General features: G+C 38.2%; 3 protein-coding genes across 3 annotated transcripts; all 3 read left to right on the top strand.

The window, feature by feature from the left end:
- Nucleotides 1–4,808: 4,808 nt before the first annotated feature.
- Nucleotides 4,809–5,738, top strand: LOC142850689 (olfactory receptor 4X2-like). Its single transcript, XM_075974609.1, has one exon. The coding sequence runs from the start codon at nt 4,809–4,811 to the stop codon at nt 5,736–5,738; it is 930 nt and encodes a 309-aa protein (XP_075830724.1).
- A 7,951-nt stretch (nt 5,739–13,689) lies between these two features.
- On the top strand, nt 13,690–24,613 carry LOC142850680 (olfactory receptor 4B1-like). The gene is made up of 5 exons (XM_075974605.1): nt 13,690–14,615; nt 17,853–17,926; nt 18,374–18,459; nt 19,181–19,272; nt 24,577–24,613. Exons 1-5 carry the CDS (start codon nt 13,705–13,707, stop codon nt 24,611–24,613), a joined length of 1,200 nt encoding a protein of 399 aa, XP_075830720.1. The 5' UTR covers nt 13,690–13,704.
- A 4-nt stretch (nt 24,614–24,617) lies between these two features.
- LOC142850679 (olfactory receptor 4B1-like) lies at nt 24,618–25,553 on the top strand. Its single transcript, XM_075974604.1, has one exon. It carries the CDS (start codon nt 24,618–24,620, stop codon nt 25,551–25,553), a length of 936 nt encoding a protein of 311 aa, XP_075830719.1.
- Nucleotides 25,554–27,869: the final 2,316 nt, after the last annotated feature.

Genomic DNA, 27,869 nt, shown 5'->3' with positions numbered 1-27,869 from the left:
AAATGATTTTTCCATGCACTAAATCAAGGATAATAGTCTCAATAGCACTGAATTTTCTGACTTTACTGGGTGGAGGTTGTCATTGCAATTTAAGGGCTGCATTTTCTCTCCAAGAAAAAAAATCATCACTAGTCTTAGTACCTATTAAAAAGGAATGTAACTGGTACCTAAAGCTAATTATAAAATAAAGAGGAAACTCAGAAAGCTACATGAAGTTGAACATTTGAATGTAAAAATTAATTGCAGGCATAAGAAGCAGCAAAGAGAGAAATCTTACATTTTTTCTTTTGACAAGAAAATCTACCCACTCATTCTTTATCCAAAGGTGTGACTACACACTGAGGTCCTTGCATTCTTTATAATAAACTAACTCACAGGCTATAATCATGAAACAAATGTCCCCCATGGAATTTCTTTTCTCCAGAGGGAAACTTTGTGACTAAACTGGAACAAAAAGAAAAGGTTTAAATTTAATCTCAAGTACTTCAGTGACTTTTACATGAAGCTCTTTAAAATTAGGAAGGCAAAGACAAAAGATGAGAATCAGGCATGTGGGACTCATTTTCCTCAGGTTTGTCTACTGAAAATAAGTTTACATGATAGTAGATAAAAGAGACAGGACTGGAAGCCAGGACGTGAACTAACACGTGTTTAGCAGTAAATTAACTATTTGCTTATAACTATCCCATTTACCTCCTACTTCTCATTTTTCCATTTCTACTCCTATATAAATTAACAGTTAGGCTATATGTGCTACACTGAATTTTCTAATTCTCATATTTATGTGCCATGTTTATATTTTAAAAATCACTTCAAAAAAATCACCTCAGTTGCCATAAACCTCATTGCTCCCTCGATGAGGATAGTGGTCGTGATCATGAAAGATGGGGACAACTTCCTCTGGAGAAAGTACCAATCACCCTTTCACTCTTTCATTCACTTACTCAACAAATACTGGTGAATACTACAAATCACCAAGAACTAATTTAAGGGCTGGGCTTAAGAGGCACAAAAATGAAACTCTCTGGACATGTGAGACTTAAATTTTCTCTATTTCTCTATTCTAAAATGAAGGTTGTACCTTCATTTTATAGAGGGGGACGGTGATCAAAAAAGAGCAATAAAAGCAAATATAAGTAATGATTTTTGTAACATGTAAGTCAAGGATTTACGAGAACCATAAAACGTTTGTAAATTTCTCATGCTCTTCTGTCTTTTATTATTGTGTTGTTATATTTATGTATATATAATATATGTGTACTATTATATATAAGACATGTGTAATAAGTCTGAAGCTATAACATATTTAAGATTTCCCCCCAATATATCAGTCATGAGGTTGTGTTCAGAGTACCCACTGATATAATTTTAAGTTTTGTTTTGTGTTGTTTGGTTTTTGTTTCTGTTTCTATTTTTGGTTTTGGTTTTCAAGACAAAGTTTCTCTGTGTGGCTCTGGCTGGCCTATAATTTGCTCTATAGACTACACTGGTCTTGAACTCAAAGATTCACCTGCTTCTGCCTCCCAGTACTGGGATGAAAGGTGTGCGGCACCATGCCCAACTTCACTGTTCTAATTTCTATCGTCTGGAGTTCCTATAAATGGAAGCTTGAACATGCACTCTTCTGTATTAGTCATTCTGCTATGAATTACAATAATTAGAGGTCACATATACAATGTATAGGTATGGTGTGTGTGTGTGTGTGTGTGTGTGTGTGTATACCCATGTGTGAGGATGGCTGCACATGCATGTATATGTGCATGTGGAGAAGCCTGAAATCAAATTTAGGTATTTCTAAATCACTTAACCATTTGTTCTTTTTATTTCAACGAAGCCTCTCACTGAACCCAGAGCTCATCAGTTCAGCAAGGCTTTCTTGCTAGCAAGGCCCAAGGATTCTCTTATCTCTTGCCTTGCACTCCACCTCCAAGTACTGTGCTAGTATGTTAGTCTAGTCTAGCTGGTGCACAGTCTGTAGGCTTGTACATACATGAATGTATGATGACATACAACCATGATAATAGCATATTTTCACTACCTAAAAATCTTCTGTGTTCACTAAGCATCGTGGCATTCACCCTTAATCCCAGTACTCAGGAGACAGAGACAGATGGATCTCTGAGTTCAAGACCACCCCTATCTACATAGATTTCTAGGCTTGGCAGGGTTACATAGTGAGACAATTTTTGGGTTTTTTAAAATCTTATTACAGGAACCTTAAAGCACAAGCAGGTATGGTCAAAGCTGTGTAATTCATCACCCAACTTAAATGATTATCCATTCAGGGATTTTTTTAAAATAAATAGTAGGGCAGTACAACAAGTCTGTGGAGCCCTTTAGTTATAATATACAGGAGCATCCTATGCATTGTAGGATACTTCATGAATCTCTGACTTTGTGTCTCCTTAATGTCAGTGGCACTCTCCTCCCTGGCCAGACTGGTCAAAAATCTTTAAACATTATCAAATGTCTTGCACAGGCATAATCACCCCTCAGTTGGAAGCTACTGATGTATACATCTAATTCAGCACAAGTAGTATCATCCCTTCTGTGATTCCGAAATCCCTGAACCACCTTTAATCATCTCTGATCAGTGGGTGGGTTTCATTGTTTCACATTTCTCACTGGTTTCTAAAGTTTTTTTCCCACAGAGACTTTAGGGTCCTACTTCCAGTAAGACATTTTTTCCTAATTAGGAAGGGGTGAGTATGAAGATCTCCAAGGACTCCCCATTTCTCACTTAATCATAACTTCTCCCTTGGCTTTTCTTGGAGTGAACTTAAAGCTGAGTTTCCTGAGTTCTTAGTTCTCTGAGGAACATCTGAGAGGCAAATTTGTTTTACTTTTATTTTAAATTCATGAGAAGTTGAGGCTGAGGATCTCCACATTTCCAAGACTAAGGCTGCATGGGGACATATCCTCATCTCGTTACTCCATTGAGGCAGAAGACGGGGCCACACCTGGCCCATGCATCTCCATCAGGTAACTGGGAAATTATCATGAGCCAGCAATGTTGTCACAATTATTTGTGCTTATGTGTTAGAACATAAAATATCACTGTGCTCACAAGAGCAAAGTAACTGAAACACTGGTGTGAGCTTTGTGGCCATAGGTTTAATTTAGCTGTGATAGTTCATTTGAAAGCAAAGGGAATGGTGCCATGAGACACATGGCATTTCTGAGAGTATGCCTGCATGAATATTTGTGAAAAGTACTGTCTGGACCCTGGGTGAGACTCCAGAATTAATAAGGTATGATATCATACCATAGAGGCTTTTCCTCGTTTGGTAGTTACTGAACACCTACAATGTGTGCAACACTAGACTAAGGAGACCAAGTTTAGATGTCAAATATTCATTTATTCTCCCGATGTTCACTGAATGTTATCTCTTGAGATCAACTTCAGTGAGCATTGAAGATGAAATGAAGAGCAGGGCATATTCTGCCCTCTGGGAACTTATACTGTAGTAGGCAATAAAATTCATTGTGATAAGTGCTATGGTTACAGAATGTCCTGAGAGAAGGCACAGTGGCCACAAGAACCCATGAATGGGAAGAGATGTCTCATCCCTGAAAGATGCCCAAAAAATCAAGGGCTGGAACTTAGCTTATGGGAGAATTGGGCAGGACTTAAGATTTGTGGTTTCTTCCTCTGAGGTATGCGCCATCTGCATGTTAATTTGAATCTTGAGTATCTGAAAACTTAAAGAACTCTGTAAATGTTATAGAAATTACTTCCTGAGAACAGCTGAATGGAAACCCAGCTCTTTTCTCCACAAGTAGCTTCCTGAGAGGATTGCCGGATGACCTGGGAATTTATGTCTGCTCTCCACCCTCTGTGTCTATAATTGTAAGGTGTATTTCCTGAGTTCCCTCTGGTCTGCAGAGGTCTTCCTCACAGGTCTGGATCAGTGAGGAGAGAGCTTTTGTGAGATGGGCAGAACCATCTAGCTCTAACCTCAGGAGCCCTGGAGTCTTGCTGGAGTAAATACACACAGTCTCAGCTATGTTGGAAAAAGCATAGTTTTCAAGCCAGACACTATGCAGTCTAAATAATGCTCGGACGTGTTACATAGCTGGGCCATGAGCAAGGCTGTTGGATCATTGCTGCCGTTAAGAGAAACAGAGGAAATCAAAATGCCAGGAGAAAGAAGAAAAGTTAATGGATTGAAGTGAAGGAAAAAGAAAAGATCAATAAGTAATCGAACAGAGAATAAGGACAAGAATTAGAAGACATACAGGCACAGCCATGTCTGTGGTGAGTTCTGATCCCCTTGAGGTATACTGAACATCAAGGGAGCTACAGCAGGGTTATGTATTCTGAAAATACTGGTACCATGTATTAAATGGTTGAGAACTTGGTTCTGCTAACCAAAGAAAGAAGTAACGAGCTAAGTCTTCAGGAGAAAAAAATACCAAAAGCCATTCAAAGACAATAGAAAGACATGCAGCACAGATGGAAACAGTGTCCTGGCAGCCTCTTTTTGATGAGGAAATACAACTTTTTAATGCCTTTCCTTTTTGGTGTTTCCACAACTCTACATTCTGCATACAAAGTGACTTACTACTCATTGGATAATAGATATTCTTGCTGATGGACCTTGGCTTCAGGGTAAAGTCCGAAGTCCCTAGCAGCCTTTCTCAGACTGATGGCAACTCTCCTATAGCATCATACTTTGCCATTCCTCACTATTCCTGAAATAACAACACATGTGCATTTCTCTCAGTCCTCATGGTATGTTCTTCCTTCCCCACATTACTAACTCCTCATTTTTCATTTCAGATCATACCACACAACTTGCTCCCTCATGGCTAACATACACAATGTAACTGAGTTCATTTTTCTGGGACTCTCTCCCAATCAAGAGGTACAGAGAATTTGCTTTGTGATATTTCTGCTCTTGTACACAGCCATTGTTCTTGGGAATCTCCTCATGGTGGTCACTGTCACAGCCAGCAGAAGTCTTGGATCCCCCATGTACTTTTTCCTTAGTTCCCTCTCCTTTGTGGAGATCTGCTACTCCTCTACAACAGTGCCCAAACTCATCTTTGATCTCCTAGCTCAGAAGAAATCCATATCTGTATGGGGCTGCATTACACAGCTTTTCTTCATCCACTTCTTTGGTGGTATTGAGATGTTCCTGCTCACGGTGATGGCCTATGACCGCTATGTGGCCATCTGCAAGCCCCTGCACTACACCAGTATCATGAACAGACAGGTGTGTGCCGTCCTTGTGGGAACAGCGTGGACGGGAGGCTTTGTGCATTCTATTGCCCAGATTCTTCTCATCTTTCACTTACCTTTCTGTGGTCCCAATATCATTGACCATTATTTCTGTGATGTGCTTCCTCTGCTCAAACTTGCCTGCTCAAATACCTTCCTCAATGGCCTGCTGATTGTTGCCAATGGGGGAACACTGTCTGTGATCAGTTTTGTGGTCCTCTTAGCATCCTACGTGATTATCTTGTTTCATCTGAGAACTCAGAGTTCTGAGGGACGACGCAAAGCTCTGTCCACCTGTGGATCCCATGTCACTGTAGTTGTCTTATTCTTTGCACCCTGCGTCTTTATCTATCTGAGACCGTCAGCCACTTTGCCTGTAGACAAGATGGTAGCTGTGTTCTACACAGTGATAACTCCCCTCCTTAACCCTATCATCTATTCCCTAAGAAATGCAGAAGTGAAGAAAGCCATGAAGACTCTATGGATCAGGACGGTGAAAGTAGATAAAAAATAGAGGCTGAGTCTTTGTATGGTCATGAGTTTGGAATAATGTTGAATTCCTAATTTGCAAAATGAGTAGAAAAAATTCATAGGGCTTGATAATTCTAGAGTTGTTCTTTATGGTCCATCCTAAATTTTTCTTTTTAAGCATCTGTAAAATATATCCTGCTAGGGCTATACTATAACACATATAGCCATTTTGGAATGTTTCAAATCTTTATCCCTATAAATAAACAGTGAACTTACTTTTTTGAAGAATATGAAGCCCTTTGTTTCTCTGTGAAATTGAACTGCATGCTGTGTGAAAGTGTTCCTCACAGAATCAAGATTTTGTAATTTGGTACAGTGGGTGACTGAGAAAATGCCTCCACAAGATCCAGCTGTAGGTAAGCCTATAGGGCATTTTCTTAATTATTGATTGGTGTGGGAGGGCAGAGTACACTGTGGGTGGTACCATCCTTGAACTTGTGGTACATGGTTCATGGTACTAGGAAAGGAGGATGAGCAAGACATGAGGAACAGGCCAGTAAGCAGCACTCCTCCGTGGCCTCTGAATTAGTTCCTGCCTCCAGATTCCTGTTCTGCTTGAGTTCTTAACCCTATTTCCTTCAACGATGAATAATGATATGGAAGTATAAAGCAAATAAACCATTTTGTTCCCAAAATGCTCTGGTCATGGTGTTTTATCATAGCAATAGAAACCCTAACTAGGACACTAATTTAATGTAATTATGTGTGCAAGTGTGTATTTATTTGCTTGCACAAAGCACAGCACAATAGGAGGTCAGAGCACAAGTTGTCAGAGTAAGGTCTTTCCTTCAATCAGGTGGGTCTTGAAGATCAAACTCAGGTGATCCTCCTTGAAAGCAAGCACTTTTACTTACCAAATCATCTTCATGGCCCTCATTTAACTTTATTAAACAACAACAGCAACAACAAATTAAACAAAATAAAAGGCAAAGCCACAGGATAAGCAATCAAGCTTTGATTAATCTTCCTTGCTTCCTTGACTTATTTTCTTTTACTCCATCAAAACTTATGTAAATCTTGTGAACTCTACCTTCAGAATATATCTAGAGTCTTAACCTTTCCTAAATTCTTAATTGCTACTATTTTCATTCTAGTCATTACAACGTCTCAACTGGAGTTTTGTGATGGCCACTTACTGTTTTTTTGTTGTTTTGTTTTTCTTTAAATTTTCAGTTTCCCTTCGTTCTTGTAATGGCATCAGCCAAAGTTCCTGGCACGGGATTCTCTTTTCTACTACCTTTATAGTAGATAATATCTACCAATGTTTTATTAAAAATTAAAATGTGTATGTAGAATTATGTCAGGGTTTTCAATTCCAATCAATCAATTATCAATGTGCCTTTCTTTGCAATACCATGCAGTTTTCATTACTATAGCTTTGTAGTGTAACTTGAAATTGGGGATAGTAACAACTCCAGCAGTTCTTCTTTGTTTAGGATTGTTTTAGCTATTCTTGATTTTTTTTTGTTTCTGTTTCCAAATGAAGCTGAAAATTTTCCTTTTAAGATCTGTGAGGAATTGTGTTGAGTTTTTCATGGAGAATGCATTGATCTATAGCTTGATTTTGGTTAAGATGATGATTTTTACTATATTAATTCTATGGTACATGAGTATGAAAGACCTTTCTATCTTCAGATATCGTCTTCAGTTTTATTATTCACTGCCAGCTTATGCTGGCAAGGATGTGTTGTAAGGGGAACATTCATCCATTGCTGCTAGGAGTGCAAACTCATGTAACTACTATGCAAATCATTGTGGTAGTTCCTCAGGAATATGGGATTCAATCTATCACATGGTTCACTCTTGGGCATTTACCTGAAAGATGCTTCATTCTACCAGAAAGACACTTGCTCACTGATGTTCAGTGGTATTTTCTCATATTTTAGGAATCCAACTTTGCCTGTTTTATTTGCGATGTAACTCAAAAAATTTAATTGAACCTAATTTGAATGTACTGAAGTATAAAAATTTTATTCTTGATGGTAAAGATATTATGAAACTCAGAATGTGAAATACATAATAATGTATAAAGAATTACAGGCTTAGATGATTAAATTTTTGGTGTGCTAGCCTAAATGAATCATTTATTTTTTCTTAAAAACGTAAAAACATTATTATTTGAGAGTGTCACATATAAATACAAAATGTATTTTGGCCATACCTAATTTCCATCTCCCCATCTCCTCCTAGACTCATTCATAACATATTCTTTTTGTATCTTTATGTTCTCATCTTTCTGGGTTTTTTTTTTTTGTTGTTGTTCTTTTTTTTTTTTTTAAATTTAAAGACAGGGTCTCTCTATGTAGTCCCAGAACTAACTTTGTAGACTAGGCTGACCTTGAATTCAGATAGATTTGCTTACCTCTGCCTCTCAAATACTGGGATTCAAGGTGTATACCTCTGACACTTCTCTATTAAAGAAATATTCTACAAAATCTAATTAATTTGTGTCATATGTACTTGAGAGTGGAGCCATCTGCTGGACATGGTCAACCTATCAACTGCAACATCCCCAAAGAAGGATTCACCCTCCCCTAGTAGTTATCAACTGCCAATAGCTCCTAAATTAGGAGGACCTCATTAGCTCCTCCTCCATTCATACTGGACCATTGACTGGCTTGATTTTTGGGAGATCTTGTGCTTGGAACCACAACTTCTGTGAGTTAAAGAGTGCAATATCCATGCCATAGCTAGATGGCAGAATTTCACAGGCCTCCTCCCCATCTTCTTCTACTTATCTTTCTGCCTCCTCCTCTGTGACGTTCCCTGGGTTTCAGGACGGGGGTTAAAAAGATCCCTTTAAGGGTTTAATATTCACAGTTCTCTATTCTCAGCACTTTGACTTGTTATGAATCTCTTCACTGTATGTTACCCACTGCAAAAAGATTTTTATGACCATGGTTGAGAGTAGCCCAGGTCTGTGGGTGTATTAGTCAGGGTTCTCTAGAGTCACAGAACTTATAGAATGAATCTCTCCCCCCTCCATATATACACACACATACATACATACATATACAAACACATACACGGGAATTTATTGGAAAAGACTTATGAGCTTCAGTCCAACATGGCTAAGTGTTGTAAAAGGAAAGTTTACAAATCCAGTAGTTTCTCAGTCCCATGAGGCTGGATGTCTCAGCTGCTCTGTGTATGCTAGAACCCTGAAGAAGTAGGCTCCAGTGCCAGGGAAGTAATGGATGTGCTGACAAGGTGAGGACAAGCAGGCCAAGAATGAATGAACCCTTTCTTTTTACCCTGTTCTTATATAAGCTTCCTTATGTATAGGTTTCCTCATATATAACAGAAGGTGTAGCCCAAATTAAAGGTGTGCCTTCCTGCTTCAAGATTCTGATCAAAGGCACATTGTCTTCCTGCCTCAAGATTTGGATCACAAGTGTGCTGTCCACTTCTGAATTTTAGTTCAATCCAGATATAGTCAAGTTGACAACCAAGAATAGCCATCACAATGGGTATAAACACAAACATAATATTTAGAAGGTAGTTTGACTACATGACCATTTAGCAACAACAACAACGACCACAATAATTTTTACCTTAGGGTCTATGACCCTCCCAGCTATGGGCTTTTGATCAGGTGTGAATTCCCTACAGTGGAACAGGTCTCAAATCTATTCAGAGACCAGTTGGTTACTCCATAGCTATCACGTCACTATTGCACAAGCAGGCATATTGTTCCCGGTATGCCAGTATTGTAGCATGTATGTCCCAGCACCGGGTAAGATAACTGAGCCTGCATAGCACCTTCTGGAACTAGGAAAGCTATGCTCTAGGGAGGGCTTAAGATTCATTTATCTCTGTTGTTGTGCAAAACTGTGTGATGTCTTCCACAATAAGGTCTTACCATGTGCTTTTCTCCACTAGTATTTTTGTCATATTTATTTTTTTTCTGTCCTTGAAAGGATTGAGTTGACTGTCTGGAATCATTTTTTTTTTCATTTCCTCTCTAACTCAGTTATATCCTAAAAGGAAAATTAAGGATGCTGCATTCATGAGGTTTAGTGACTTTATTTTTATACAGTGTATTGTTTAGTACCTATAGCAGAATTTAGAACATTATAGAATTCAGTATTATATTAATGAATGGATAAATGGACGGATCAACAAACCACCCCTGTTTCAGAAGAAGTTCGTGCTATATTTCATGACTGGACAACTGTTGTTGACAGAGGGAAAGAGCTACAAAGTGATTAAATGCTTTTATACACAGAATATACACAAAGGCATGGAGGTGGAGTTTGAGGGAAGGACTTAGCATTGATAGGCTTGGTAGACAATTATGACGATGAGAAATTTAAATAAAAGAAAGTGAGAAGGGAAAGTGGAGTGGCATAGCTATAGGTGGATAGTGAGTCCAGTATTGATCACACCAGTGTCCAGTGGGCTTCTTTTCTTTCCTTATTCATCTGGAATTTATTTTCAGTTGGTAAGTTTAGTCAAATGGCCCCTGCATGCCTTGCTTTCAACACTTTCTCTCTAGTGTGTTCTTTCTCTCTAGTGTGTGCAAAACAACATGGAAGAGACAGAAAAAATAATTGGAATAGATTGAAACTTTTTTTCAAGTTTATTTGGCAAGTTTTACTCTAGGGAAAAGAAATTCCATGGAGAAGTTGGTCTCTTGGTTATAACATGAGGGCTGATTTACTAAAAACAGTTCTAGTATGTGGGAATTCAATTGCAATGCTTGCACTTGGTGTGAGTGGGTAGTTATTTATTAAAACAGGATCCAGAGACTCTCAGTTTACTATTCTTAAGGATTTTTTTCCTTCAAAATTGCAAATCTAAGTGCAGATGCTGTGAATTTTCCCCGTTTGTGATTTAAATTAGACTCTGCCTACTGTCTTTTCTTTTGAAAAGCTGCCAGGATCCTTTTGATGATATGTTCTAGGAGACAAAGCCAACTCCTTAACAATAATCACCACATATCACCAATGATAGCCTAGTACTTTTTGACAGAATGATGATTTCTTACATAGTACCCAGAAATTATTAGAGTGTGTGGGAAAGACAACTGTCTCCTCTTAGCCCGTGCCACCCCATATACAAAAAGAAGGAGTTGGAACAATCTGTCTTTAAATTCTTTTAAGCACTATTCCCAGAGTGGCTTAGTTGAGTATGAGTGGATGGTCTTCAATCAGCTGGGTGGTAACAGCCCACAGATCTTGCTTGCTCCAGGACCAGCATTTCCAGGCAAGAAATCGAGTTATTTTTCCACTCCAGTTTTCCTAAGTCCAAACAAACCGTGAGTAGTGATGTGTTCCAGCAGGGTTCCTAACATCATGCTGACTTGGAAGCACATTGAGTTTATTTGAATTCATGCTATTCATTTTTATTTGTTGTTCAAAGAATGCATAAGAGCACAGCAGCTGTTCTGATATAAAGGTAGGTGGTGTGACTAGTGGCAAGGTGCAGAGTTTCTCAGCTGACATAGGATTTGGGACTAGTTAATTTTGTTTTATTAGAGCCATAAGAATTCACTTTCGAGATGAAGAGGTGGTTGAGTAGAGAATAATGATATAAAATCCATAGCATGGGGGCTAGAGAGATGGCACAGTGGTTTAGAGCACCGTCTGCTCTTCCAGAGGTCCTGAGTTCAATTCCCAGCAACCACATGGTGGCTTACAACCCTTTGTAATGAGATCTGGCACCCTCCTCTGGCATGTGGGCATACATGGAGGCAGAATGTTGTATATATAATAAATAAATAAATCTTTAAAAAAATCCATAGCATGAAATGTGATGTTACTGAAATTCCTTTACAGTTATGCATACTATAATTTACTATTTGGGGATTGCCAGGTTGGCACCTATATTGGTAGAGGTTCTTTACTTCATTCCAAGGTCAGTCACATTAGTACATCAAGAGATCTCATATTTTTGATTAGTCATGGTCTATATTCTATCATTTGTTCTAGTATGAAGCAAAGCAGGAGGTATTTCTTACCATCTCAGTGGCAGAGGGAGTTTGAATGGGTGAGTGGGGACAGGGAGAGGAAGAAGAACAGGCAGGAGAGGGAGAGAGAGACAGAGAGAGAGACAGAGAGAAAGAGAGGGAGAGAGAGAGAGAGAGAGAGAGAGAGAGAGAGAGAGAGAGGAGAGAGAGAGAGAGAGAGAGAGAGGGAGGGAGGGAGGGAGGGAGAGAGAGAGAGAGAGAGAGAGAGAGAGAGAGAGAGAGAGAGAGAGAGAAATTTTCAGAGGCAAGGGTCATTCCCAAAGGAGTTATAAATGAAGCCTGGAACACTGTGGAGCTCCACAATTATTCTATCTCCAAGTGATGTCTTATATTTGTTCTAGTAAATTTATCTTAATTTCTGTAATAGATCAAGATTAAATTGTGTTTAAGCTCACAGAAAAGTTATGTGTTTATTTAAGTAAATGCACCTAAAATTTCTAACAGTGGTCATATTTAATTTGAACTCTTCTCTTATACCTTTGTCTATGGATTCTGTTAATGAATGACTAGTTCATTTCTTCTTTTGTTAACATAACAATTGCTTGCTTGCTCAGTAAAGTTAAGAGAGTATGCTTCCTATTTGGGTAGATACATAGTTCCACCATAGGTTTGGTATGTACTTAGATGATTTAGTTTATCGTGTTGTAAAGTGGCATCAGTTCATACATTCTATGTTTGTGGGAAACTTAGTATACCTGCTCCTGCCCCCATGAAAGCTGAAGTAATTCAGAAGGGATGCACTTGAGTGAGCAGAAAGTATTGCCTTGTTGATGAAGATGATAAGGGAGATGGTGGTTTACATCTGTCCAAAGAGCTGTTGTGTAGTTTACTCATGAGTGTGAACAACATATGCACACAGGCATGGCAGCATTGGATATACACAAACACAGAGATAGATGCTCCAAGGAAAAAGCATGCTATCTAAAATACTCGTGAGGAGGAGGAGTGAGTAAGGACCTACTGTGTATGCCTAGTCTCTTCTTCTAAGTCCACTCAGATCTCCTACAGCATGTGGCTGAAGTGTATTTTTACTGTAACAGGGAAGAAAAATCTCTCTTTGATAGTCTCTACCAAGTTGTGTGATTGAAAATGAGTCTTCTTAATAAAAATAAAATGATTTGTTGTGTTTGGTGATTTACAATATGTAAATACTGTGGCTTTGACTGACAAACAGATATCAAGGTAGTGCTCTCGAATACAGAGCTTGGGAATGATTTATTAAATGGTTGTGACACACTGCCCCCAATACTTGTGTTGGCTTAAACTTCTTTGCAACTCACTTGTGGAAGTGCCTGTGCATCCATTTGACAGAAGTTTGTTCTCTGGTCTTCAAGTCAATAACTAAACATGAGGCCAACAATAACTTCAACATTAGTACTTACTATCTCTCATTTGTTAATCATCTTTCCAAGTAAAAAGAAATGTTGATCGATTTTTACAGTGTGTATTTCTTTTTATATATTATGGGAATTTACTTGATAACTGGTGAGATATTTTCACATGCATTAATACAACAGGAAATGGATAGTTCTTGAGAAAGAGAAGAAAGAAACAAAGAATAGAGGGGAAGAAATATGCCAATTCCCCAGAAGAAGAAGAGATATCAAAATACAGTAAAGGAGTACAAATGCAGGTTCTTAGCATGAACGACTACCCAAATTCAGAATACGTTGTCATAAATATGTACCAGAAGCTAGAAAGAATGGTCCTGGACTGAGAAGTGACCTTTGCCTGTGTGGTTATGAGCAAGCAATTATTCCTCTGAATTTCTGTTTTCCAGTGATAAAACTAAGTAAAATATAAAATGTTAGAGTGCCATGTTGAATTCCGAATTATTATCTATTGGGTAAAGAATGATTAGTAAGTGGTTTGCTGGTTTGCTTCCTCTGAGATCCTGTAAATTGTATAAACTGGTGCTACATTTTTTTTTTGAATTTCAGGCTGGTCCCTGCCTGATGTCCACTCCTGAACTGAAAACATGGGCAAGGCAAATAACGTGACTGAACTGATCATCACTGGCCTTTTCCAGGATCCAGAGGTGCAGAAAGTGTGCTTTTTGCTGTTCCTTCCCGTGTATCTGGCCACAGTGCTGGGCAATGGCCTCATTGTCACAGTAGTCAGTGTCAGTAAGAGTCTGCGTTCCCCCATGTACATCTTCCTCAGCTCCTTGTCCCTGGTGGAGATCTGTTACTCCTCTACTGTTGTCCCTAAGTTCATCATTGACTTACTCGTCAAAGTTAAAACCATCTCCCTGAAGGGCTGTCTGACTCAGATATTCTTTTTCCATTTTTGGGGAGTTGCTGAGATATTTTTGCTTGTGGTGATGGCCTATGATCGCTATGTGGCCATCTGCAAACCTCTTCACTATATGAATATCATGAGTCATCAAGTGTGTCACATGCTGGTGGGTGTTTCGTGGCTGGGGGGCTTTTTGCATTCTCTAGTTCAGGTTCTTATCACTATTCAGTTGCCCTTCTGTGGTCCCAATGTGATTGATCACTACTTTTGTGATCTCCAGCCGCTATTCAAGCTGGCTTGCACTGATACCTTTGTGGAGAGTGTCACCGTAATGGCTAATAGTGGCTTAATTGCTCTGTATTCCTTCCTAGTCTTGGTGTCTTCCTATGTCATTATCCTTGTCAACTTGAGGAATCATTCTGCAGAGGGGAGGCGCAAGGCCCTTTCCACCTGTGCCTCTCACATCACTGTGGTCATCTTGTTCTTTGGACCTGCCATATTCCTCTACATGAGACCTTCCTCTACTTTTACTGAAGACAAACTTGTGGCTGTGTTCTACACAGTCATCACCCCCATGCTGAATCCCATCATCTACACACTCAGAAATTCAGAGGTGAAAAATGCCATGAGAAAGTTGTGGGTCAGAAAAACGTAAGGATGCTAGTCATGGGGAAGGGGAAGGGCCTTAGCCCTGCCTCAATGAGGGAAGAGGACAGTCCTAGTTGACTTCCCAGGGGAGGCCTTAAGTTCTCTGAGGAGCGTATTGGAGGTCAGATGGGGGGAAAAGAGGGGAATGGGAGAAGAGGGAGGGGGAACTGGGATTGGTATATAACAAATAAACAACTAAAAAAACCCCTAGGGATGGAGTGAAAGACAGCTAAAAGAAGGAATTTATTTTAAAATATGTAAATTATCATTGGCATGAATCTATTTTCTGTGAGATATTATAAAATGGTGGTCATAGACATAAGGATATCACATTGCTGCTTCTGTGATTCTTATTAATAGGTCAAAACTCCATGGTAGCCTAGTGTTGCCTACAAACACAATGCTGATCTGCCCCTCTGGAAGTTTATGGAATTTGATTATCTTCCTGGTAACTGCTTTTATCATGCCTTGAGTGATTTGAATATTCAAGCCAAGTGAAAATGTAAAGCCCATTAAAAAATTCGTAGTTTTAGGTAAGCCCTGAAAGCATACATACAAATAACATTTTACAGACTGAACGGGATTATATTTAGGAATATTTATGTATATAAACACATATGCATGCAATAATGATTAGTGAAAAAAAGAGGCTGTGAATTTGAAGGAGAGAGGGGAAAATTAAATTGGAAGGTTTGGTGGGAGGAAAGCGAAAGGGAAATGTTGTAATTAAAAGAAGAAAAAATGAACCTTTTCTCCCAAAGAAAAACATGTGTTTTAAAAAGAAACAGTAACAAATTTATGGGGTAGAATATAATAATCTCAATATATGTATGAAATGTAAAGTAATCTATCTGATTGGGGAAATTGTCACGTGTATCACCTTGACCACTTAGCATTTCTCATGTTGGAAAAATTCCTCATCATCTCTACTAGCAATTTTGAACATTTAATTATTGTTTACACCTGTAATTATTATGAAGCAATGCAAATCAGTAGAAGAAATTTCTTTACCCAGATGCACCCAGCATAAGGTGAATATTTTTATAAATACCCTATGAGTAAATTTACTCTTTGCTTTATTTATTTAAATACCTCAGGATAACAACTTAAAAAAAGAAAGTTCTTTACATTTAACTTAGAAAGGGAATGAGCCAGAGGAATTAATCAGGAGATATTGGGGGATAAGGCTAACAATCTGATTATCCCTTCTATGTGGAAAATGTATCATTTAAATTGCATCCAAGGATTTTTCTGTTATTCTGATTGCTTCTTAGGATCTTGTATGATATACCAATTATGATCACTAGACAAGTCCTGTGAACAATTTCAGTTCTTGTGACATTTTGGCATTTAAGAAATTACTTTAGTGCCTCTTACAATGTTCAAAATTTATAAATGAAGATGATACTAAAAATAACATACACATTCCAATTTGATCAGCATCAGCATCATTTATTGGAGATGATGTCTTTTTTTCCAGTGTCAATTTCTGTCTTTGTTATAAAAAATTAGGTATCTATAGGTATGTGGATTTATGTCCGTATGTAGAAGATTTCAAATAGACCATACTCAGCACCCTGGACAAAAGTCAACCCTAAGTGGACCAAAGACCTCAACATAAAACCAGACACACTGAACCTGATAGGAGAGAAAATGGGGAACAGCCTGAACACATTAGCACAGAAGAGATGGCTTTCTGAACAGGAACACTGTCAATACAGGCACTAAGATCAGTAATTAATAAGCAGGTCCTCACAATAATAAAAAGTTTTTGCAAGACAAAGAACATATCATGAGGACTAAGAGGCATCCTCAGAATGGAAAAAGATTTTTATTAACTCCGCGTCTGAGAGAGGGCTGATATCCAAAATATATAACTCAAGAAGCTAAGATATCCAAAACCCAAATAATTCAGTTGAAAATGGGGTACAAACCTAATCAGAGAATTTTCAATAGGAGAAATGCAAGCAGTTGAGAAACATTTAAGAAATGTTTAGCATCCTTAGCCATGAGGGAAATGTAAATCAAAAGTACATTGAGATTTTATCTTATACCTGTCAAAACGGATAAGATCAATAACACAATGCTGGAAAGCATGTGAATTAAGGGGAGCACTCATCTATTGCGGATAGGGGTATAAACTTGTACAGCCACCATGGAAATCAGTATGATAGTTACTCAGAAAGATAGGAATCAATTCACCTCAAGATCTAACTATACCATTCTTGGGCATATACCCAAAAGACACTCCATTGTACCACAAGGAAACTTGCTCAGACATGCTCATCACTGTTCTACATAATACCTAGAAACTAGAAAGAACCTAGATGTCCCTTAACAGAAGAAGGGAGCAAGAAAAGGTGGCATGTTTACAATGAAATATCACTTGACTGTTAAAAAATAAAATCATGAAATTTGAAGGTAAATGGATGGATGGTACTAAAAAACATCCTTTCTTAGTAGAGAGATGGAGCATCTTTGGTGCCACTAAATCTTATGAATTTTCCTGTTTTTCTTTTTTGTATGTGTTGTTTGAAGCTTTAGGCGAATAGTGTGTTTAATGGCAGCACAGAGTCTTCATTTTCTTGTTGCTTCTGCTGTTTCTTGTTCATGCATGAATGTTCACAAGTGACCATCAATTTCCCAAGAAATTGCTCTACCTGGGATGACTTTATTTCCTTTCCTTTTTTTTTTTTTTTTGGATTTTCGAGACAGGGTTTCTCCGTAGCTTTTTGGTGCCTGTCCTGGAACTAGCTCTTGTAGACCAGGCTGGCCTCGAACGCACAGAGATCCACCTGCCTCTGCCTCCCGAGTGCTGGGATTAAAGGCATGCGCCACCACTGCCCAGCTATTTCCTTTTCGTATACAGAAAACTTGTAGAGTCCTGATTTAAACCACCTGCTTTGTGAAGGATTGCTTTCCTTCTTGAGAAGAATTGTTTCCAAAATTTTTATTGCTCTATCAGTTTTTAGTATAATGATTATAAATGTGTTCCTCAAAATATAATTTTTCAAGTAGAGGACTATTCATGGTCTCTTCCTAGTAGATGTGAATATCATAGCTAATGCTTTGTAACTATTGATATGTAAACAACTCTTGTGGCTGATGTGCAATTCTTGATGCTCAAGCCTTACAGATGCTACTTGAACATTTTCACACTGAAGAGCACATTTTTTTCATTATTAAATTTTAAAGGATCTCTGGCTCTGAAATTCTTAGGATGTTTTGATTGTCTTCCAGCTATAGCCAGAGAGTTAAGGTGCCCAACTTCTGTGAACAACAGTTTTTACCTACATTTATCAATACAAACACTAGTAAGCATCAATATGAATATCTTGACTATTTAATCTGATAATATACATGTTGAATTTTTTTGAGTGTCTGTGTGAATATGCATGTGTGTATGTATATCTGTGTTCACTAGCATCTGAAGGCCAGATCTCAACTTCAAATATTATTTCCCATGTGTTGATCACTTGGTTTTTTGTTTGTTTGTTTGTTTGTTTGAAAACAGAATCCCTTATTTGTCTAATGTATGCTGATTTGGCTAAGCTGGGTAACCAATGAACCTTAAAATCTTCCCTCTCTCTTCCTATCTGGAACTTTTAAGCGTTCCACATCTATTTGTGTTCTGGTTGTTATACTCAGCTCCTCATACTTACACTAAGTACATTACTGAACTAGCTTGTCAAATCACATATAACACCTTTGGGAGTTGTGTGGCCTAAATTTGGACCAGCATATGAGCCCTTGTCCAATAGGTTCCTGCAACGTAAGACCCGTGGAGTCGGTCAGTCACTCAGCAAAACCAGTGGACGTTGCCACGGAGCAGAATATTGCTGGGACCGTGAGGCCTGAAAGCTCTCTTGAATATTGTTGTTTTTGAGAATATGTGCATATGTTTTTCACCTTTTACCTTTGTAATTACAAGATGTTTTGATGAACACAGATGAACACTTCCAATATGTATGTTTAGTTTTGATTCATAATAATAAACTTAACTCCACAATCGAACTAGACTTGGAGAGTGATGAGGATAATATGGATTATAAATAAAATTAGTGAGAGTGGTTGTTCTGGTATGGTGAGTAGAGGGGGCAGAGATGCTTTCCTGAACTACAGAAGGAATGGTCTTGTGGGTAATATGTCTGAAAGTCAAAAGAATTAGAGTTGTTCATAGTCAGCAATGGAGATATTCTTTCTGGTCTTACCATTCTTGGACCTTAAACTCTCTGTAGCTTCCACAATGCTCATGTCTTCTTTCACTTTCGCTAACATCACCTGTTTGCCATCTAGCCACTCAGTCTTGGAATGCAGTTGAAAAACTAGGAACAGCTGGTGATTGGTCCAGCATTTTCCATGGGCAAGATGCCAGTGTCTGTTTGCTTCAGGCTGAAGTTCTCTTCCTCAAATTTCTTCCTATAGATGGACATGCTACATTACAACATGTGAAGTTGTCATCCTGGAATAAGAATTTTGGAATAATTCTGTGAAAGGAGTGATCCTTTCTTTCTAGTTTTTAAAGCATAAAATTTTCCTGTTGTCTTTGGAGAGTTTTCTCCAAACAGCTCAATGAAGATGTGGCCCAAGGGCTTGCTGTCAGCCACAATGTCAACGATCATGGTGAAGTTGACCATGGCTACAGCAAACATCAACAGGGGTGAGTGGTGCTTGCAAAGCCAACATTTTCATTTCAGAAGAAACAGGTATGATGGTATGAGTAGAGTGGCATAGTTCATCAACTGCTTACCCTGATTTAGTGCCTTTGGGCTATTTTATTTATGATCTGGTATTTATTTTCAGTGGAAATGTATGGGGGAAATACATTGAATTTGTTTCATTCATTACCTTTCCATTGCATCACTAAAATTGTATGGCTATGTATGTAATTAATTGAAGCCGTCTGATTTTGTCCTTGCATCATATTTCATTTGGTAAATTTTTACTCTAGAGAACAGGAATTCTATGGGGAAGTTGGTCTCTTGACTACAGTGTGTAGCTTCGTTTATTTTAAATATTATAAATTCTATGCACTTAATCACAACTCTTGGAGTCTGAGTTAGGAGGTAGGATTCCTGCAATGCAACTGGATCTTAACTTTTCAGGTGCTTTTTGTGGCTTTTATTTCTTAGATTCAAATATCATCATCTATTCTAACCCCTTGAATTTTCTTTGGGATTTGTCTTAGGTGTTATATTTGTTACTTTATAAAGCTCCTAAGACCACTGGTGATTTATCCTTGAGGATAGGTCAGATCTTTGAGTCATAGTTGTACCCACCACATAGTTCCTTTAAGGATCCAGATGTTATGAAGAAGCACTGTTTTTTGAGCTGGTAATTGGAAATAACTAGGATGTGGACATAACCTCTCTCCATTTATGTCATTCCATCTTTGAATAGGAAGTAAAATATCTCCCTGAATTCTTTCCGTATCACCCTTAGAAGGTTTATCTGATATTGATCTGGATTTGGTGCATCATGCAGTTGGTGAGATATCTGTTGGGTGGTGCTCTTAGTTACATGACTTTATTTGCTAAGAACATGATTTAAAGGGAAGTATACAGAGGTCATCCTCATCTCACTGCATTATAAATTTCATGTTGGGTGCATCTTGGGAGTCTTTGAATTCCCTACTGTTCTACGATTTTTTTTTTAAGGCAGAGCAAGCACACAGCAGCTCTTCTGACTTAAAGGTAGGTGATCTGCCAGGAAGCAAAGTGCAAAGTTTCCTAGCAACCACATGATGCTGGACATGAATTTTGCTCCCAGAGTCAGAGCTTATTTGTTAAATGAGGTAGTTTCTTTTGGATATAAAATTTTGGAGACTGTTGTTATTTAAATTGATAATTTTACACAGCATTACAGAGTCTATTTTTAAAGTCCTTTGTAACTTGGGGGTTCTTGTGAGGTACCATTTGAATTTAAGGAAGTTGGAGCTAATAATTAAAATAACAGTCCCATTGCTTCACATCGTGATCAGGCATAATTGACACACAAAGTTCTGCTTTCTGTTTTTTCTCAGGCATGGTACTATTTGGTGTAATGCAAATTCAAAGAGATTATTTGATATATAGTTTCCATACTCACCTACTGATTTGTGCTTCCATATCTTGATCACTTTGTCTTCTCTATTTCTAGGTGAGGCACCATAGTGGACTGAAATGATGTATTTATTGTCTGCTATGGGAAGGAGTAGGAACAGAGAATTGGGCATTATAGAGAGAAGAAATAAGAAAAGTCTCAGATGGTAGATAGGTAAATAAGAGTTACTTTTCATTGAGGAAAGCTACAAATGTATTCTTCCCCTTGTTGACAAAGCTTGAAAACATCGGTCCTTACATGAATTTTCTTCTCTCTGAGTGTCTCAGAATGGTTCTAATAAATTTACCTTTGTTTTTGTAATGAATCAGAAATATTTCAATAGAACATCAGGTAAGAGTTGTGTTTGACTTGTCAAATGAATACATACCCTGCTTCTAATAGTTGGCCATTTTTATTTCTCTTTACTTACATGCTGCACACATGGCATGTCCTTACTATGTACAGTGTTGTAGTTAAAGAGCACAGGTGTGGTACTCTGGTTGCCAGCTTTCAAATCCTGGCTATGCTGCTGTGTAAACCTAGACAGTCTAATTTACTTCTATGTGTTTATGTTTTCTCATTTGTAAAAAGGGAGAGACAATAATCACACCAATTTTACAGGTCTGTTGTACATGCTAAATATATTAATTCATATAGAATACTTATAAAGGTGCGATATGTTAGGAAGTTTTCTATTAACACCAAGATGCAAACAATTGCAAAAAAAATTGTAATTTCAACATTAGATGATTTATTTCTTAGTAAGGGATAAAAATACAGAAGCAGAAATAATAAAAGATCATATTAATTTCTTTGAAACAAATATGGGGTACTAATGAGACAGAATTCTACCGAGCTTTATTCTCATAGCAGTGATGTTCATTGTACAACTTAGAAGGAATACCAAAGAAAGAGGTAAGAGCATTTTAAGTTAGAATAAAGACTCATAACGTTCAGATAGCAGATGACAATAAGGGTGCAAGGAGTTTACAGTCAGCTTAAGAAGGGCCTTACATTTCCTCTAAAGATATCAAAACTCATGCTAAAGGTAGTAGGGAATAGTTGGTAAGATTTAGTAGAGAAGAAATGCGGTTAGATTTGTATGTAAGGAAAATGGTTGAAGTATTTCCCCAGTGTTTAGAGAGGAGAAGATATAATATGAGATCGTGTAATTAATACAAACTCACTGAACCAACAGGACTGCAGTTGCTCCGAGAAGATGCATAGGACCAGAAGGGACAAGGAGTGGGTGTTTCTGGTGCAATGAACAGTGTAGGTTTATAGAGGCAGAGAGGAGTCTGACTCCAAAATAGATAAGTTGAAGTTTGTTGATCAATAAAAAGAATTGTTGAGGTGGCTCATATTTGAAAGCCATTAAAAGTCAGTTAGAGGGACCAGGTTTGCCCTGGTTATTTCCAGGTGACATGTTATTAAACACTAGTGAGAGGAACTCAGGCTTGTCCTGGTTATTTCCAGGTGACATGTTATTAAACACTAGTGAGAGGGACTCAGGCTTGCCCTGGTTATTTCCAGATGACATGTTATTAAACACTAGTTAGAGGGAGTCAGGCTTGTCCTGGTTATTTCCAGGTGACAAGTCATTAAATACTAGTTAGAAGGAGTCAGGCTTGTCCTGGTTATTTCCAGGTGACAAGTCATTAAATACTAGTTAGAAGGAGTCAGGCTTGTCCTGGTTATTTCCAGGTGACAAGTCATTAAATACTAGTTAGAAGGAGTCAGGCTTGTCCTGGTTATTTCCAGGTGAAAAGTCATTAAGCACTAGTTAGAGGGACTCAGGCTTGCAGCAGAGTGATCTGAGGAAGGAAGGGTGTAGTAAAGCAATTTTCTGATTTCCATTACAGGAAGAATGGGGCAGGGCAGCTGGAAAGTGAAGGACTTTGGTAATTTAGTTATCAGCTTTCTGGGTGTGAGGAGATGACCCCAAGATGGGGGAGGAAAGAACACACTTGGGATCTGGTATGCATACAGGTGAAATTAATGTGATGTGCTGGTTGGATATGGGAAATGAGCTAGGCATACGAATGACAGGTTGACATCAAAGCTCTAAAATCAGGCAGCTTAGAGGGTAATGGGATCACCAGAACACGTTCTAGATCTTACTTGCTCTTAGAGGGTAATGGGATCACCAGAACACGTTCTAGGTCTTACTTGCTCTTAGGTCTTCTGTGAAAACACAGTGTAGCCCAACATTTGTACGCCTAACCCGTCCATATCTTTTTGCTTCTGAATGAAGATGTGGTAAAGTGATTCTGCATTGTCTCCCTATTTAGCAACTTGATTTCTCAGGTGACCGGATATTCTTGGTGTTTCAAAAGCCTTGCACTAAATTATTGTTCTTATTTCATAGCACATGCCATGATGAATTTGAGCATATTCCTTGTTGTGTCCTTGAATTTAAATGTAATTTTGAAGTTGAATAAGGTTTCTTTAAAAGCATTAGCTCTTTGAGTCAGTTTGTTTTTGGTTCTATGAATTTCTGACTTCTCTTTCTCTTCTGAAGTCTTGCCTTTTATTTCTGCCACACAGAGATATTCTTCCTAAAATATTATTGTGACTCTTGTTTGAGTAGAGAGAATATTTTCACGTATATTTAATGCTTTGCATTTTTTTCCTGCTTTAGAAAGTATGAGAAACATTGTTTTGGTGTCTGATAAATTTGGTTTGTCATTTTGTTTATATGGGTGTTAGCCTAACTTAACAAAAATAGCATTTGAGTTTGAGGAAGATTGCCTTTCTTTCTTACAAAGATGGCAACAAATATGGTCTTATATTAGTTATCAGTGATCTTCACACAAGGAGACATACAGCTATCAGCAGCAGCTTTGGATACATCCAACCAGCTGTGGCAACTTCAGATCCCATCAAAGGGAACACTGTCTCTATAGCACTCAGACAGAAGTTGTCCTTGAAGTAGATTTGGAAGTTCGTCCTGGAACATTTCACACAAAAGAGGAAAAGAGCCCAGTTGGGTGTACCCAATTTTTCCTTTCAAATTCAGTCCACACCTCTATGTCAGGGTATGGCATATATACCCTATGTTATAGATATGTTTCTACAGCATCCTCTCCTTGGAAGGAGACATCAGGGGTAGAGAGGAAATGCTCTTCTACACACCTTTAGCAATGTTTTAACAACTCTTTCTCCTTAACAAAAACTTAGCTCTGAAGTGTTGCTGGTTTCCAATGTGCAAATACTGTCCCCACAACCTCATCCCATTTCAATCAACCAAGGTGACATCACTGAAAGTGCACTTGGGATAAGATGCATCCAAAGCCAGAATGTCCTGGTATCTAGACACCATACCCTCAAAACTTGTATACAGGGGCCATATCTGTTTACATTATTGGAAGGGGAAAGAGTGTGTGTAGCCAAGGAAAGAAGACAGTGCAGGGGACTTTGGTGGAAAATAATCTGTGAGAAAATAAGTTCCTGAGGTGCAAAAAAGAAAGATGGGGAACACGGGTCAGTCATAGATGTACCCAGGGGATTTCCTAGTGGGAGGGCATCTATTTAAATGCTATGCAAATGACACAAACAGGCTTTCCACGTGAGTGTTTCACTGCTTTTTGAATATCTTATGTGCATTAGAGAGAATCCCACAGTCAGAAGCACTTGTCTGAGTCTTAAGTTTTACCACATTCTATGTGATCTTTGGCAAATAAATATTGATTTCTCTAACTATTCATTTTCTACTGATTTTCATTTTCTAATAATTAAAAGAAAGGTAATTAAAATAAATTGTTAAATAGACAATGTTTAATATTCAGTAAGCTTACCTCAACATATTGTAAGCAGTTTTTCACTCTTTGATGTGATACAAACATTGTGGATAATGTCATAGCTATTGCTTGTTTTGTTGTAGGTCCCTCAGCTACTGGTTTCTGGCACACTTGATCTGACGCCATGGTCAGCATTAATAACGTGACTGAACTGATCATCACTGGCCTTTTTCAGGATCCAGAGGTGCAGAAAGTGTGCTTTGCGCTGTTCCTTCCTGTGTACCTGGCCACAGTGCTGGGCAATGGCCTCATTGTTGTGACAGTCAACATCAGTAAGAGTCTGCGTTCTCCCATGTACATCTTCCTCAGCTCCTTGTCCCTGGTGGAGATCTGCTACTCCTCTACTGTTGTCCCTAAGTTCATCACTGACTTACTCGCCAGAGTTAAAACCATCTCCATGAAGGGCTGTCTGGCTCAGATTTTCTTCTTCCATTTCTTTGGGGTCACTGAGATCCTCTTGCTTACAGTGATGGCCTATGATCGTTATGTGGCCATCTGCAAACCTCTTTACTACACAGCTATCATGAGTAGGAGCATGTGTCACCATCTGGTGACTGGTTCCTGGGTGGGGGGCTTTTTTCATTCCATAATTCAGATTTTTATCACTATCCCCTTGCCATTTTGTGGTCCCAATGTGATTGACCATTACTTCTGTGACCTCCATCCCTTATTTAAGCTGGCCTGCACTGACACCTTTGTGGTTGGGGTTATTATGTTTGTTAACAGTGGATTATTCTCTGTGTTTTCCTTCCTTTTCTTGGTGTCCTCTTATGTTGTCATCCTGTTCAACTTGAGAAATCATTCTGCTGAGGGGAGGCGGAAGGCCCTATCTACCTGTGCCTCTCATATCATGGTGGTTGTTTTGTTCTTTGGACCCGCCATTTTCCTCTACTTAAGACCTGCCTCTACCTACACTGAAGACAAACTTGTGGCTGTGTTCTACACTGTCATCACCCCCATGCTGAACCCCATCATCTACACACTCAGGAATGCAGAGGTGAAAAATGCTGTGAAGAAGTTATGGGGCAAGTTGGTGAACTCCAGTGTGGAACAAAATTAGAAACATGAAATTATAAACAGCATGCCTAATATGTCAAGAACTTGAATCTGACTTTCATAATCAGTGAAGGCACAAGTCAAAATCTATATGCTCATGTTTTGTGTTTATTTGACTTCCATCATGTCATAGGTATCAGTATTTTGGAGTATTGGGCTATTTTACAACTCTTCTCTAGTGATCTGTAGTGTGTAAGATTGATGAATAGAACTTCTGTAACATGTGTATGCAAAATGTAGCTCTCACATCAAAAGGAACAAAACAGTTTTTTTTTCTTGAGCCAATATGAATTAAGTGAGAACGTAGACTCAGGTTACATGAAACACTAGGTTTCACTGTGGTGACAGGTTAATAGAACCAAAAGTCATACATCAAGACACTTTTCAAATACATTGGTGAGAACTTCAGGTTGATTGGTTATGGAACACTGTGTGCATGAAATCTCTACTATAGGCTTCAGATAGTGTGTGCTGGTATTTTTGAGTTGGTGAAGTCGGTGGTCTTTTAAGTAATTAAATACCTCAAAGATTCATGTGATAGTCACAAGGACATTAGGTTAGCCACAGAGGTAGACAATGGATGGCTATTAATGACACTAAAGCTAGCTCATGATAATTTGGCATGAGTCTAACACCCCAGCAACCCATAATTATAAAATTCGAATTGATCAGTCAGTTTTTTAGAATCTTTTTTTTTTTTTTTTTTTTTTTTTTTTTTTTTTTTTTTTTGGTTTTTCGAGACAGGGTTTCTCTGTGGTTTTGGAGCCTGTCCTGGAACTAACTCTTATAGACCAGGCTGGTCTCAAACTCACAAAGATCTGCCTGCTTCTGCCTCCCAAAGTTTTTTTAGAATCTTAAACACGTGTGTGGCTTTCCTCTGGGAATCTTAATTTACAAATGAAATCCTACCCTGCCAGTTTTGTGACATTTCTCCCTAATGTTAGCATACTCTGGGATGTGAAAGGAACTTGGCATCTAATGACAAAAGTTCATATTTCACCTTGTTTCACACTTGCAATTTTGGAGGTACTCTTAGGGTACCTTTCCTGATTTTCCACATATATTTCCTAGGCTGACAGTACTGAATCATCAACCTTTTCCTTACCCTCTACATCTGTGTTCTTTCCAGGTAACCTTACATGGCAAGTCATATATAACAGGAACTAAGCTATATGATGAATAAAGACATCAAGGTGATGCTAATAGTATTTACCATTTGGAAGAGGATTGGGGCAGATATGAAAATACCAAGAATCAGGGAAGAATTTTCTTAGCAGTTGCCTTAATTGAACCATAGATATTAAAATGGCATTAATATATTATCTTGTTTAAAAGATAATCAGCTTTATGAACTCCATGGGAATGTCCCAAATCTCTACTTGAAAATTTTATCGGAGTGATTGATATGAATTCTATGTGAGTAAATAGCTTTTGCATATTTCAAGGCCTTTCACATTCATATTACTTCTTAAAATCTTCAAAGCAACTCTATGATGTTAATGGAATAGTAGTTAATCATTCAGAAAGTATAGCTTCAGATATTTAAATGTCATTTAGATTCAGTTTGGGTTGCAAGAAAGAGAATCTAAAATAAGAGAGTTGTGAAGAAGTAAACAATTCAGCGTAGAAACATTCTCTCTCATGTTTGTCCGTCATCAAGCCTTTCTTTTCCAAGTTTAGTTCCTGTCCCGAGATGAGTGCTGAAGTTTCATTCACAACGGTAGTATTCAATTGATACAGAATTTATATCCAGTGAAATTTAAAGATCTTAAGAATGCAATCCATTGATTATTGACAAATTTACACACTGTTTTCCTGAAATCTAAGAGAAGACATGTGCGTTATCTTGTGTACTTTCATGTATACCACCTCCTCCTCACCCAACAGCGGTGGCTGCTCTAATTTCTATCATTAGGTGTTAGTTTAGCATCTTGTTGTATACACAGAAATACTTGGATGATGGTTTCTCTCTTTATATTGGAACTTTTTCACTGATTTTAATGTCTTTGAAACTCATTTGTACTATGGATTACAATAATTTGTTATTTTCTTTATTGAGTGGTGTGCCACTGCATGAATACATTACAGTAAATAAAAGGTATTATGTTGCTGGACATTGGTCATATTTCTAATATATAAGACAAAGAAGGGTTGGTGAAGATGTGTGGTATAAAGTAGTCCCACACTAGCTCAGAACTGAGTATAATAAATGACACTTTATTGAGGAGTAACCTTGCAGATCATAGTTCTCTGTATGGGTGGGGAACAGGAACTGAATAGAGGAGCAGAGCAGCCTAGAGAGAAAGAGTGAGGGCACACA

Source organism: Microtus pennsylvanicus, chromosome 5 (assembly GCF_037038515.1).
Source record: "Microtus pennsylvanicus isolate mMicPen1 chromosome 5, mMicPen1.hap1, whole genome shotgun sequence".
In the NCBI taxonomy this organism is placed as follows: domain Eukaryota; kingdom Metazoa; phylum Chordata; class Mammalia; order Rodentia; family Cricetidae; genus Microtus; species Microtus pennsylvanicus.
The sequence above is the reverse complement of the archived record's forward strand: the minus strand, read 5'-3'. Positions and strand labels throughout refer to the sequence as shown.